Raw genomic sequence first — 13,282 nt, forward strand, 5'->3', positions numbered from 1 at the left:
CAAAGCCACCTCCCTCAGGGCTGTGGCAGCTCCTACCTGCCAGCCCCTCCTCACCACTCCTCACTGCGCTGCTGGGCAGCCTCATCTCAGGCCACTGTGAGAGTGGACACTGCAAAGACCAGCTGAGGGCCAAGCTGGGCTCATGGCCTACCCCGTCCTCTTCCCCTACTTCTGACCCAGGCCTACTGTAGCCCCCTTTGCGTGGCCCTGGGCAAGTCTTCAGACTGTCTGTGCTTTGGTCCAGCACAGGCGGCCCACAGCCCAGGCCTCCCTCTACAGGGCGCAGAGCAGCGGTGTCACCAGGTGTGGCCCAGCGGCCCATGCACTGTTGGTGGTATCCCCGCAACACCAAGCAGGGACTCAGCAATGGCTCTGGCTGGTCAGGCCTGTGGGGGTGGCCCCACCTGCCGGGCCCCTGGTAGCAATCCAGAGCAAGCAGTGCCTACCTCAGCCAGGAAGGCTGTGGAGGTGACCCTCTGGACTTCGTACACGCTGCTGTGTGCGCCCAGGAGCGCCTTTGTCACCAGGGGCAGGCGGGGGCCTGCGAACTTCGCCATGGCACTGGGGAGGAAAGCCACCCCTGAGCCCATCTTGGGCCACCTCTCCTTCCGCTCTGCACATCAGCACCCTCTGCCCATGAGCCTGTCCCCAGCTGCCCAGCTTGGCATACCCTCCCCCTCAGACGCGCCCCTCCCAACACACCTTGCCAGGCCTCCTCCTCCCCACCCCCAGCCCCTGGACAGTCAGTCCAACCTGAGGTGCACAGTTGCCTTTACGCCCCCGCCCCAACTTCCACACGCAGGACCGCAGCCCAAGTCAGCCCTCACCAACACACTTGCTCCCGGGCTGGGCCCATGGACTCAGGAAGCTCTGCCCCTCCCACATGCCATTGGATGTCCCCTGTTGGTGCCTTTCATTGGGCCCCAGGGCACCTAGACATTGCCTGAACAGGAGCCGCCCACAGTGCTCACCTGGCCAGCTGGCTGACCCCGTCTTCGTGCCCTGCAGAGGTTCTCAGAGACTCCCAGCCTCCCTCCAGCTCCACACGCTGCACCACGTCCTCACCGCCACCCCGGAGCAGTGCAGCCCGCAGGGCGTCCACTGCCGAGCTGTGGGGACACGCGGCTGTGCACTCAGCCCTGTGCCCACGCCTGCCAGCTACCCCTGCAAGGAGCAGGCTCACCCTCCCCCGTGCTGGGCACAGCCAGGCGACTATGGACCATCCAGTGTCCAGTGGGCAGTGAAGACGGGTCGTCTCCCCTGCTCCTGGGCCCACTCCCCCCACAAAGCCTGTTCTTGCCATTTGCACAGCCACTACCACCCAAGAGACCCCCACAGCCTTGCAGGAATGGACCTCAGGCAGGGCCCAGACTACTCCCAGATATGCACCTGAGCACTATGGAAATGAGAGAGACCCCTGCTCCAAGGACATGGTGGCCAAGAGCTGGAGCAGCTGTCAGGAAGTGTCCAGTTCTGTCCACCTGCTCGGCCCACTGGGGAATGGCAGGTGTGGGCCTTGCCTGCTGCCCCACCCAGAACCCAGTAGGAGGGGCCAGAGTCCAGAGGACCCAGCTGGAATCCAGTGTCTGGCCCTCTCACTTGGGTGAACCCCGGGCTCAGACGGAAGCATGCAGGATGAGGTCTGAGAGAGCAGCATGGGCCCTGCACCTGGCAGAACCTTCCAGCACAGCCTGTGGCTCCAAGACAGCACAACAGGGTCCACACAGAGAGTCCCCTCACCCTCACTGACCTCTGCCCTGCACGGTGGCAGCTCACACCGGCCTGTGGACCCCAAGGCATTGTCCTAGGGAGTTCCTGGCCCAAGGGCAGACACCTACCCAGGAGGCAGCACACCTGCCTCGCCTCCTTCAGCCCATGGCTTGGAGGCAGCCCAGTGCACTTGGCCCATCTCCCCACGGCCGCCTTCACTGGGCATCCATGGGGAGAATGCGCCCCTCTGCAGCTTCCCCCCAGAGAGAAAGCACTATAGGTAGCTCTTGCTGTCCCCTTTGTTGTCCCCCGGAGTCCAGTGGGGGGCCAGTCACTGTGGAGGCTGCCCTCACCTGCCACCATGGTCCCTGGGCAGACGCCCGGGCAGCCCCACACCCTGCCCCAGGCTGAGACCAACACTCTAGGCGGCTCTTGGGGCGCTGCTGGAGCCTGGGAGACTGTGAGCAATGTAAGTGAGGTGCCTCCCTTGCCCGTCTGCTTGCTGCCCGGAATTTCTGTGGATGTGGCATTTGCAAGGGTCTGACTTGCTGGCTGACAGCCTCCATCGCAGCCAAGACCTGTGCCTGGCTCTGCTTGTGTCCTAGCTCAGGGGTGGCAGCCCAGGGGCCCCTGGTCGGGGCGTGTGGCCTGCAGTCCCCACAGCTCATGGCCAAGGGGCAGCATCCTGGCGTGCCAGGCCCAGGGCTCATTGGGTTAGCGCCCTCTGGTCTGTTCACATTTTCCACTTGGTCTGGGCAGGCCCTGGCACACAGCCCCTGCCAGACTTTCCAAGTTGATCCTGTAAGGAGCAGCCCTGCAGTTGGGGTGGGGTGGAGGGACACTGTCCCCAGGTGTCCTAGCCAAGGGGCACATCCAATCCGAGATTTGGGATGGAAAAGGGGTGACCCGGGCTGTCACTCAGCCTCCAGTGGCCCTGGGCTGTCAGCTTCCTGTGCTCACCCTGTGGTCCCAGGGACTAGGATGGGCAGGCGGACACCCAGGCTGCTGAGGCTCTGAGGCTCCCACCCGCAGCAGGGAGCTCCGTCTTGTCTGGGCCCAGTCTCCTGCCAGGACCTAGTGCCTGCTGGGCCTACATGACAGGGCTCTAGGGAGGGCCAAGGCCAGGCGCCTGACCGGGCTAGGGGCGGGGGGCCAGCCCCAGAGCAGGCCTCAGGGGAGGCGGCCAGGCCCCTGCAGAGTTTCTGTCTGAGGAGGGTCAGAGGGCAGGGCCACAAGGGCCGGTGCTGGAGTGCAGCTCCCCGCGGGTCCTGCGCTCCAGACCCCAAACCTCCCTCAGTGTCCCCACAGGGCCCCACCCGCCAGGGCCGCCCCAGAGCCCTACAGCTGCCATCCCCACATCCTGAACCCCACTGGCCAGGGGACGTGAGGAGGGACAGCCCAGGAAAGCTGCGTTCCCAGCAGGACAGCGTGCCCTCGGGCATCGCCAGGGGAAGAACAGCTCCTGGCACAAACTCGTGCCCTGGCCTGGCGCATGCACGGTGCAGCACGCTCACATGGCAGTGCTGGGACGGGGGGCGGGGGAGACACCTGTTACCTGCAGGGATCCAGGGTCTTGGAGGCCAGAGCTGAGCTGGCAGCCCTCCGCTCCTTGGCCTGCAGGTTCCGAGGCAGCTGGACGCCCACGGTGCAGCTGACACGCAGCAATAGTCCCGCAATCAGCTGGGGATAGAGCTCAAGCACCGCGGGCCCAGATGCCGGAGCAGACATGACCTCGTGCAATGCACAGGTGGCCTGGGGACAGGGCTCACTTCAGGCTCACCCCTTCCTCTGGGGCCACATCTAAGGAGGGTGCCGTTGCGAAGGCTGGGTCCTGCTTCCCAGGACCCAAATGCACCCACAGCCAGTCGGCATACACCCTGTGTGCCCCGGGGATCTGCGTTCTGGGGGAAGGAAGGGGACCCCAGAGGGGCCAGGGTGTGGACAGGGCGAGGGACACAGCCCTGCTCAGCTGGGCCTTCGGGGGCAGGAGGGAATTCTCACAGCTGCTTTACAGCTGAGAACGTTGCCAGGCCGGGTTTATTTTTTTTCCGCAGGATGAAATAAGAGTGGTCTCCCTTGGGGACCAACACCTGCAGGAAATTTATGAGGCTGGGCTCCAAGCTCTCAGGCTCTGGCTCTCCAGTCAGCCACCAGGTGCCTGTTGGGCAGCACGCAGGCCACTTGTGGGGCTGTCCTGCCAGTGGGGAGAAGGGAGTATGGGCCAGCACTCACCGCGAGGGGCAGCTGCGTGGCCACGCGGTCAGGGGAGCTGCTCAGCAGGAAGGCACGGCTCTCCTTGAAGGGGACGTCTCTGCTCATCTTCTCCAGGAGCAGCCCCAGGACCTGAGTGCTGACACTGGGCTCCATGGCCAGTGCCCGCCACAGGGTGCAGGTGTGGCTGCAGCAGGGCGAGGGAGGTCACCTCAAGGCCACCAACAGCCCCAGCATCATGCCCCCCACGTGCCCACAGACTCCGCTCCGGCCAGGTGGGAAATGATGCCCAACCTGACCTCGGGCCCAGACTCACCCCTCCTCTGAGCCCAGGGGCCCGCACACGGAGGGCCTGCCTGCAGTGGTGGGAATGGCTGGCAGCACCTACAAACTCCCTCCCAGAGCAGCGGGCAGCGTGCGGCTGGAGGCCAGGCACACGCACAGGAAAGTAGCCTGCAGACGCCAGCGCTCAGACACACAGAAAGTGGCCGCCCTTAGTGTCAGCGTGTGCAGGGAGAAGCGACAACCTGCAAACACCTTCAGAACCAGGAATTCCAAAAACAGACACAGCAAGTGAGAAGGAGCCAGCAGCCCCCTCAGGGAGGCTGTGCCACACGTGCTCAGCGGACATGTGTGGGCGGCCCAGACACAGCTGGAGAGAGACACAGCAAACTGGAAGACGGAGGGAAGAAACCAGCAGGACCCGGCGCAGGGAGGGGCCGCAGTGGGAGCCAGAAAACAGAGCCAGGGGTGGGTCTACAGACACTGCTGACATCCCGGAAGCAGAGGCGGAGTCATGAGAAGCAGGCTGAGATGTGTCCAGAGCTGACGCTGGACACTGACGGGCGCAGGACGCCCAGCACTTCCCAGCACAATCACAGGGCCACGGGGCCCTGACCTGGACAGGCATGGCCCAATGACAAGGGACATCTCCTGCACATTGAGGAGGACTCATGGCATCCCTCAGACAGGGCGCCAGCCAGACTCCAGGAGCCAGAGATGACACGTTGTGAAAGAGACTCACACACAGTGAAAGAGAACTTGCTACGAGTTAGCGTTCCAAGTGCTGCAGACGAGAATGGCAGCCAGATACAGTTCAGATCACAAAGTGCAGCGTTTTCAGCAGCGGACCTTCAGGCAAGGAAGTCCTGGAGGACGCACTTCAAGTGGGAGGAGAGTGAGGGGCCAACATGCAAGGCGAGGGGAAGCACTGGTGGCCCTGTGAACAGACTTGCATGTCCACTAGGACGGCAAGGACACTCCGCCGGGCGGTGGGCGGCAGGCAGTGCACCCCAGGCATCCACACCCTGCTGTGGGAACAACTGGGCATCTGGGCCCAGCACCACGTTCCTCGTGGACAGAGACCCGACTTCCTGCAATTTCCTGTCATGAGACATCATGCTATTGGTTTTCTCCAACCACCGATAAATGTGAACCTGTTCTTAGCTCATAGGTTGTGCAAAAGCTGGTGGCAGGTCATGCGTAGGGTGGGGCCGCACATGCAGACACCGACCCAGGACTGTCTACTCCTGCCACAGCCGGTGTGGTGCCCACAGAACACCCTGCGGCCAAGAAGAAAGAATGGCTCCTCGTGCGCCAGGGGCAGCGTGCCCCACAGGGCTCCAACCGTTGCGTCTCCCACATCCCCGCTGTGCCCAGTGAGGTGGGGATGCTTCTCTGTAAGTGACATCCCCATGGAAACTGAAGCAAAGGGGTGAACAGAGAGTCACATGCAGATGTGGGCAGACATGGCTGCAGAATGGCCATGCAGGAGCCACAGTGACACTGGGCCCAGGGCCCGGAGGGAGGTGGCACACGGGGACATCCCCTGCACACACGCAGTCATTTTTAGGGCAACTACTGAAAGAATGGAAGCAAGGTGTAACTTCCAAAGTAACTGAGTGGGAAAAAATCAACTTACAAAAAAGACCTGTCAATCTGCAAAAGATGAGAAAGGACACAGAGAAAAGAGGCAGGTGAGACAGACAGGGGACGGGGACTGGGCTCCGGTGCCACTGCGCCAGCAGCAGCACGCTGGCTCTGAGGCCGGAGAGCGGTGCTTCCACCACATGAGGACCAAGGGTGCTGGCTGTGTCATGGTGGCAGACGAGCCACCAGCAAAGGGTCACCCAAGATGCACCTCCATGCGAACCGCGAGGTGACAACCAGGGAGCTTGTGCAAAAGCATGGGGTATCCAAGATACAGCAGGCCCCCACCCATGATGGAAACAGCAAAGAAAGGCAGCACCAGTGGGCCCTGTGACCACAGCAACGGCCACCTGGAGAGCGAGCTACAGAGGGGAGGCAGTATACTGGCAGGACGGGGCACTGGCAGGCGCTCGGGAGCTGGGAGTGTGACATGGGGGACGGGGCCCTTTCCTGGCTCAAAGTGAGAGCCATGCCCTGGGTCTGCCCACAGACAGTGGTGCTGCCCTGCAGGGGACAGGCCAGGAGAAGTGGACAGCACAGCCCGTGACAGTGCTCTGAGGGCAGGGGTGTCCCCTACTCGCCCCAGGGTCTGGGGTCTCACTGGCTCCCTACATGGAGGAGCAGAGCAGCGGCAGGTGGGGGCTGGGGGTGCAGGGCACCACACTGGGGCAAAAGGGATTCCCCAAACCCGGTGTCCGCCCTCGCAGGCCGGCAGGGGCCCAGTACCTGTCAAAGGGCAGGGGGCCGCCCAGGAGACTGGACACCACGGCCGCGCAGTGCTGGGACGCCAGGATGCGCACGCTGTGCTGGGTGGCCTGCAGGACGTGCCCATCCTGGGCACCCTGCACCTTGGAGCGCAGCACGCTCACCATCTCAGGCACCTACGGGCGACAGACACTGCGGTCAAACCCCGAGGTGGGGCAGCCCCGGGGAGCACCCAGGCCAGGTGCTGTCCGGGTGGGGCTGTGGGCGGGAAGCCCCGGGAGCTGCAGAGCCTCTCGGCGGCGGCTGGGGCAGGGGTGTAGCAGGGTGCCCTCTGGGCTATGTGTGCAGCACTGAGGCCGGCAGACCCTGGCGGCCCCTCACATCCCATTTAGGCTCACCCAGCCTCCGGGCACATGGGCTGCCACACAACTGCCCACTCCGACCAAGGAGAAGGTAGGCAGTGGGCTGGGGTGAAGGACAGAGAAGGGGAGATGAGTCGACTCTCCAGACTGAGGTTGGAACGGGCCGGGAGAGCATAGGCCGTGACCCTATCTGTAGAAGCCACAGACGGGGCAACCAGGGCGATGCTGCAGGCAGCTGTTGGCCAGCCTGGAGCCTCCTCAGGGCTAGTGGGGATGGCGGGCAGGGAGATGCCTGGCTCCACAGCCCCGACTGGCCTCCGGCTGGCTCAGCATGGCTCGAAGGCCCTGTCCAGTGGTGGCAGGCATGGCCTCACCATTCGGGGCCCCCATGGTCCAGGCAGGCGCTGGACCCAATCTCAGGGACCCTCACTGCCATGCGGCACACCTGGAGAACACCTCAGTCTGGGGTGAAAACAGGTCAGACGGCGCTGAGGGAAAATAGTCCCCAGGACAGGGCAGCTGACAGACTGTGCCTTCCGCCAACCCCTGGGTCCTGGGGCACCTGTCTTTACCAAGAATGGGGGGGGGGGACCCAAAGCTATAAAACTCCTAGAGGAAAACGGGGGAAAGCTTTATGACATTGGATTTGGCAACAATTTCTTGGACATTACACCGAAAGCAAACAGACATGTCGCTGTCTCAGACCTTTATGCACCAAAGGACGTGGTCGGCAGAGGGAAGAGGCAGCCTCTGGGACGGGTGAGAACACCCGCAAGCCACACACCTGGGAAGGGGCTGGCGCTCAGGACACATGAAGCACTCAGCAACAGAAAATCAAACGGCCTGACTTAAAGGAGAGGGGCCTGAACAGACACGTCTCCGAGAGGACACACCAGTGGCCAGCGAGTGCATGTGAAGATGCGTGGCGGCGCTGGCCGTGACGGGAACACAAATCAACACCGCGTGGGGCTCCACTTCCCACCCGTCAGCACAGCTAGAAACGAAACAGGTGGCAACCAGTGCGGGCGAGGAGCAGAGAAACGGGAGCCTCGCACGCTGTCGGTGGGAAGGTGAACTGGTGCAGCCACTGCAGAAAACAGCACGGTCGTTCCTCAAAGAAGTCAACAGCATTACCACAGGGCCCTGCAATTCCGCTTCTGCTATCTACCCAGAACAGAAAACAGGATGTCGCAGAGAGATTCACACACCACGTTCACGGCCTCATTCACAGAAGCTAAGAGACAGAAGCCACCCGAGTGCCCATCAAGGGCTGAAAAGACGGACAAAACATGTGTGAACACAGGGACCACCAGCGGCCGCCGTCACCTGCAGTTGCCCCATCCCCTCCTCCTGTCCCAGGGCACCTTCCTACCACCCGCACCAGACCGGGAGCTCCACCTAGTGCTAAATAAAACCCAAACCTTTGTCCCGCAAACACCGGCTGTCACAGCTGTGCCCTCTTCCCAACCTCCTGCCACACTGCGCCCCCAGGTCCTGACCCCCAACAACCCCCACCCCCTCGCCCCTGCCTGAGCGCCCTGTGAGGGAACCTCCCCTCTCAGGAGTCACACCGCCCATGACCCTCAGCCACTGCTTCTCCATCAGCAAACATCCACTCGTGTCCTCAATACATCAAGTACAAATCAGTGAGAGAGGCAACCCAGAAAAAACGGGCCAAAGCCCGGGGTCCTCACAAAAGAGGGAGTCCGAGTAGCCAGCAAACGTGTGTAGCAGCCATGCACACCCACTAGAGAGGGATCCGCCCCAGGCACTCCGGCAGCCACCTGAGCCTGGTAGCCTGCCCAGCAGGGGCGGGCGTGGGCAGCACCTCCACGGGCCTCCCTGCACCTGGCGATGACCCTCAGGACCCGAGTCCTCACTGGCTTTGGGGGCTGTCCACCCCGGCACCTTCCCACTTCCTTTCCTCACCTTACTTTCTGGGCTGGGTGACTTCTGCTAAAACCTACCTTCGGTCTTCAAACAAGAGAAGAATTTGTCCCTACTAGGCCCACAGAGAAAGGGGCAGAGCAGTGAGGGTCACACCCTGCAGAGCTTGGCAGCACGGGTGACCGGCCTGCACCACGCCCCGCCCTCCCCAGGAAGGCCCCGCCCTCCCCAGGAAGGCCCCGCCCACGCCCCGCCCCGTCGCACCTTCTCCTGGAGCAGGCTGCCCCGCTCCTTCAGCAGGCAGTTGATCAGGACGGTGGCCGCGCGGGAGCAGTTCTTGTCCGGGTCTCCCAGGCTCTCAAACAGGGTGAGCAAGAGGCTGATGAGTTGATCCGGTGGGAGGCGCTTCGCGATAATCTAGGAGGAGGGCTCCACGTCAGAGCTGAGGCTGGGCCTGCAGGAGGAGCACTGCCCTGGCGGGAGCTCCCAGACCTGCTGGCACCAGCGCCCTCCACACCCTGGGGGCAGCAGGGTGCCTGGGGCGGTGCCACACAGCTTCGTGGCAGAACGCCGCCGTCGCTCCCATCCCTGCGCGCCAAGCCCACGGGCCCACAGCGCCCAGCAGGGCCCCGAGAGGCACGGAGCTCCTGCCCGAGTCCCTCCGTGACCTGGCTGGCAGGTACCTGAGCGATGCTGTGGCAGGTGTGGAAGAGGATGGCAGGGTCGGGGTGCACAAGGCCATCTTTGAGGGGGAGGAGCCGCTCGGCCACGTCGTCCCGGTAGTCTCGGGAGAAGCCTGCAGGGACAGGACGGGACATGGAGCTGGGCGGGTCCTCCCAGGCCACCCAAGGCCCAGATTCTGCTCCTCATCCCCGCGGCACCTCTGCCCAGCCAGGGGCTCACCCTCGTAGCCCAGCTGCAGGTAGAGCAGGGAGTAGACACAGCTCACGGCCTCTTGGCGGGTGGCCGGCCACAGGTCCGCACACCGTGGAGAGAAGAGGCCAATGAGGAGGCCCAGGTTGTGGAAGGGCACCAGGGCCTGGAGAGGAGGAGGGCGGCAGGAGCTATGAGGACACTGGGCAGGATGGCCAGAGGGGAGCGCCGGGCCCCTGGGGAGGCCCGCCCCTGCCACCCCCAGTGTGGGCCCCACTCAGCTCCACTCTGACCAGGCCCGGCCGACTGGAGCCCCCAAGAGGACAGGGGACCCAGGCTGGCAGGCCTGTGCGTGCTGAGTCGATCAGCAGACGCAGACAGAGCGCCCACGGGAAGCAGAGGGGGCAGCTGATCCCTACCGCCATCAGGTCCCCCCCCCCCCAGAAGGCAAGCTCCTTTCAGGTGAGGGAGACCCCCTTTCATCCGAACTGGGTCCTGGCCACGCTTCTCAGAGCCTTTCCTCTCCTCAAATGCTGAGCCTTGCATCCTCCCGCCCTGGGACTTTCAGCCCCAGTCACCACCCCCAGCTCACATCACTTGGCCCTCCTGCCCCACTGGGGTCACCAGCGTGGCCAGGGATTAGCAGGAGGAGGGGAGGCTGGAGTGTGGGAGAAGGACCCCAGGGACCAGCTGCGGTTCGTCTTGGCCAGGTTAGACATCCGTCACGGCGCACCAGCGACACACTGGAGGTAGACCGGCCACAAAAGAGCCCCAGTAGGCGATACCCGTCCACGGGGCATGGAAGCCGAGAGCCGCTGGGAGACACGTGGCAGATCTGGCCACGTAAAGAATGGAAGTTTGGGTGCGTTTTAAAAAATAATAAAACACCGAGAGAAAAAGCCGACAATTATCCTGACATGAAAAAAAGACATCTGACGACATCCAGTCTGCTCCGGACGAGCGTCCTCGCTAAGGCCCTGGCTGGGGCTCCACTGGTTGGAGCGCTGTCCCGATGCGCCAAGGTTGAGGGTTCAATCCCCGGCCAGGGCACGTACAAGAAGCAACCAATGAATGCAGAAATAAGTGGGACAACAAATCTCTCTCCCTCTCCTCCTCTCATTTCCTCTCTCTCAAAAGTCAGCAAATTAAAAGAAGTCCTCATCAAAACAAGTAAGGAGCTGTGGGGCATGAGGAACATGAGGAAGAGGGAACGCGGCCCAGGAGGCCGAGCCTCCTGCTCAGCAGCAGAACCACCAACGGCGGGCCGTTGCTCCGGAAGGGCCAGGGAGGGAGGAACCAAAGTGTGCGAATGCTGGGGGGAGCCAAAGCCCCAGGTTTGCACACCGTGTGACCGCCTGTCTGAACAGCACAAGGACACTGACTGGAAACTCACCAGAAGTGACAAAAGAGTCTTACAAACGACCCAGTGACTGAGTACCCCAAGCCCACAGGTTCCCCGATGCCAGCAGTAGGCAGTCACAGATACAGCTGGAGAAAAAGCTACGCTGACAACCACAGCACCCCCGTGACGAGCAGCACCCATCTACACAGAGCTGCTGGCTGCGTTCCTGAGTCCACGCACCCCGTCACCACCGCAACAGGCACGCCACGGCTCTGCCACGTTGGCCCAACGTCACCTGGATTAATGGCCTTGTAGGGACCACGGGGAATGCTGGAAGAGTGCAGGAGTGAGCTCCGGAGTCTCACCCAACACCGCAAAACACACCCCCAAGGGCGCCTGGGGCACCCTGCCCACCCACGGGGGCCGCCCCGCAGGGGCCGCCTTCCCCACAGCACCCTGCAGGGCCAGCCTCCATCTTCGCCCACACTGCCTCATCTTCTCCTGCACCCAGCTCCCCCGCACGCTTTCCCTCACGTGGGGCACATCACACGTCAGCGCTGGCAGGCGCACAGACTCTGAGCACACACCTGGTGCGGACCGGCCCTCTGTCCACGTCTCCAGAGAGAGCAGGGGCTCGCTCTGGACGAGCCCAGGGTGGCAGCCGGCCAACAGCTAGAAAGGCTACTGGGTGCTTTGTGACATGAGGGTGGCAGACCTCAAGCTTGGGACCCAGGAAGAGCCACCAGGAAGGGGCGGGGCAGCGGTGTCACCGCAGTTACTCACACTGACGTGCAGGTGTTCCAGGAAGAACTGCAGCAGGCCCGCGCTCAGGCCCAGTGCCCGCGCCCGCTCGTAGCCCCGAGGGGACTTGATCCACGGGCTCAGGTGCTGGGAAAGAAGGGGGCTTCACACAGGTGCCGGCTTGGGGGACAGCCCAGGAGCCTGTGCACCACGGGCAGGTCAGCGTCCCTGCCAAGCCACCCTTCCTGCTTTGGGGCCCAGCAGGGCCTGGTCAGAGCAGGGCACTGCTACAGCTCACCCCTGCCCCATCTCTGTCCTGCTGGCATGGCCACACATGGCTCTGGTGGACCCAGAGCCAGCTGGGCCTACAAAGGGATGGAGTGGCCACCACCTGCCCATCCCGCTCTCTCGATGGCCCCACATGGTCAGAAGCTCACACCTGGAGCACCTGCGGGATTTCTGCATCCAGGCGGCATGAGATGGAAGGGACAGGGGAACAGGCCCTAGGCCCCACCTGGGTCAGGGCCTGCCCCCACATGCACAGCTGCCCACAGACCCCACAACATGGCAGAAAGCACTGAACGGCCCCTGTGCTGCCCCCAGGCAAGGAGGTCCCCGAGAGACAAGAGTCGGCTGCCAGGTGCCTCCTGCCCCCTGGAGCGCACACCACACCGCTGCACACCTCCACCATGATCTGCAGGCCCTGGGGCGTCAGGTTCCGCCGAAGGACACTCCTCAGCAGGTCCTCAAGGGCGTGCAGAGTGTCCAGGTACAGGGACTGAAAGGGAAGGAGGTGCTGGCCCCACCAGTGACCCTCTGCCCACAGTGGCTGCTCCTCTGCCCCCCATAGACACGAGCAGGGGGCGAGGGGCATGCGGCGATACCTCCTGCTGGCCGTCGTCGCCCTCAGGCTCGGGCAGCACGGCCATGACACTGTGCAGACAGCCGTGGACCATGTCCGCCCGTGCCTGCTCTTCCAGCTCAGGCTCCAGGGAGCTGAGCCGTGAGTTAAGGGCCAGGCCTGTCTGGCCACCCCCGAGCCCTCACCCTGAAAGCCCACACCCAGAGAAGAGGATACACCAAGTGGGTGCAGGCGAGCATGGCCTTCTTCCGAATGCGTGTCCGCAGGGAGTCCGGGGGCTCTGCCCTGATGAAGTCCTGGGGGGCAGTGTGTCACTTGGCCCTGGGCCAGGGCACCGGCTCTCCTCCCCAGCAGCCGCCCCAGCTGTGCTGGGGCCCTCGCTGCGTGTGCCTCGGCCTCCCCAGGCCCACCAGCCACCCCGGGACCCACCAGGCCCTGCTCAGCCTCACCATCATCTGGGCCACCAGCTCTGCCTTTCGTGAGAAGTGGAAGGAGCCGGCCTGTGCGCTGCTGCAGATGGCCTGGCACACCATGCACACACTCTGGACGAGGCATAGCTGCAGGGCCGGGTCCTGCGGGGAAGGCCAGCTGCAGGGGGCCACCGACGCCCACTCCGTAGTGTGGCTCCGCCCTGACGTGGTGACCACTGCCTCTGCCCAC

General features: G+C 63.5%; 1 protein-coding gene across 11 annotated transcripts in view; it reads right to left on the reverse strand.

Annotated features, from left to right (window-relative positions):
- Nucleotides 1-13,282, reverse strand: part of MROH1 (maestro heat like repeat family member 1) — a 44,982-nt gene that overhangs the window by 2,295 nt on the left and 29,405 nt on the right. For all 11 annotated transcript variants that reach the window (XM_045204881.3, XM_045204879.3, XM_045204874.3 and 8 more), the window contains 13 exons: nucleotides 13,072-13,194; nucleotides 12,839-12,918; nucleotides 12,645-12,756; nucleotides 12,443-12,538; nucleotides 11,803-11,907; nucleotides 9,708-9,843; nucleotides 9,488-9,600; nucleotides 9,069-9,221; nucleotides 6,577-6,731; nucleotides 3,943-4,108; nucleotides 3,266-3,462; nucleotides 972-1,109; nucleotides 447-561 (listed from right to left, as the gene is read on the reverse strand). In XM_045204881.3, the coding sequence (XP_045060816.1) occupies nucleotides 447-561; nucleotides 972-1,109; nucleotides 3,266-3,462; nucleotides 3,943-4,108; nucleotides 6,577-6,731; nucleotides 9,069-9,221; nucleotides 9,488-9,600; nucleotides 9,708-9,843; nucleotides 11,803-11,907; nucleotides 12,443-12,538; nucleotides 12,645-12,756; nucleotides 12,839-12,918; nucleotides 13,072-13,194 (1,689 nt within the window). The remainder of the gene's footprint in view (nucleotides 1-446; nucleotides 562-971; nucleotides 1,110-3,265; nucleotides 3,463-3,942; nucleotides 4,109-6,576; nucleotides 6,732-9,068; nucleotides 9,222-9,487; nucleotides 9,601-9,707; nucleotides 9,844-11,802; nucleotides 11,908-12,442; nucleotides 12,539-12,644; nucleotides 12,757-12,838; nucleotides 12,919-13,071; nucleotides 13,195-13,282) is intronic.

This window comes from Desmodus rotundus, chromosome 8, assembly GCF_022682495.2.
Source record: "Desmodus rotundus isolate HL8 chromosome 8, HLdesRot8A.1, whole genome shotgun sequence".
In the NCBI taxonomy this organism is placed as follows: Eukaryota; Metazoa; Chordata; class Mammalia; order Chiroptera; family Phyllostomidae; genus Desmodus; species Desmodus rotundus.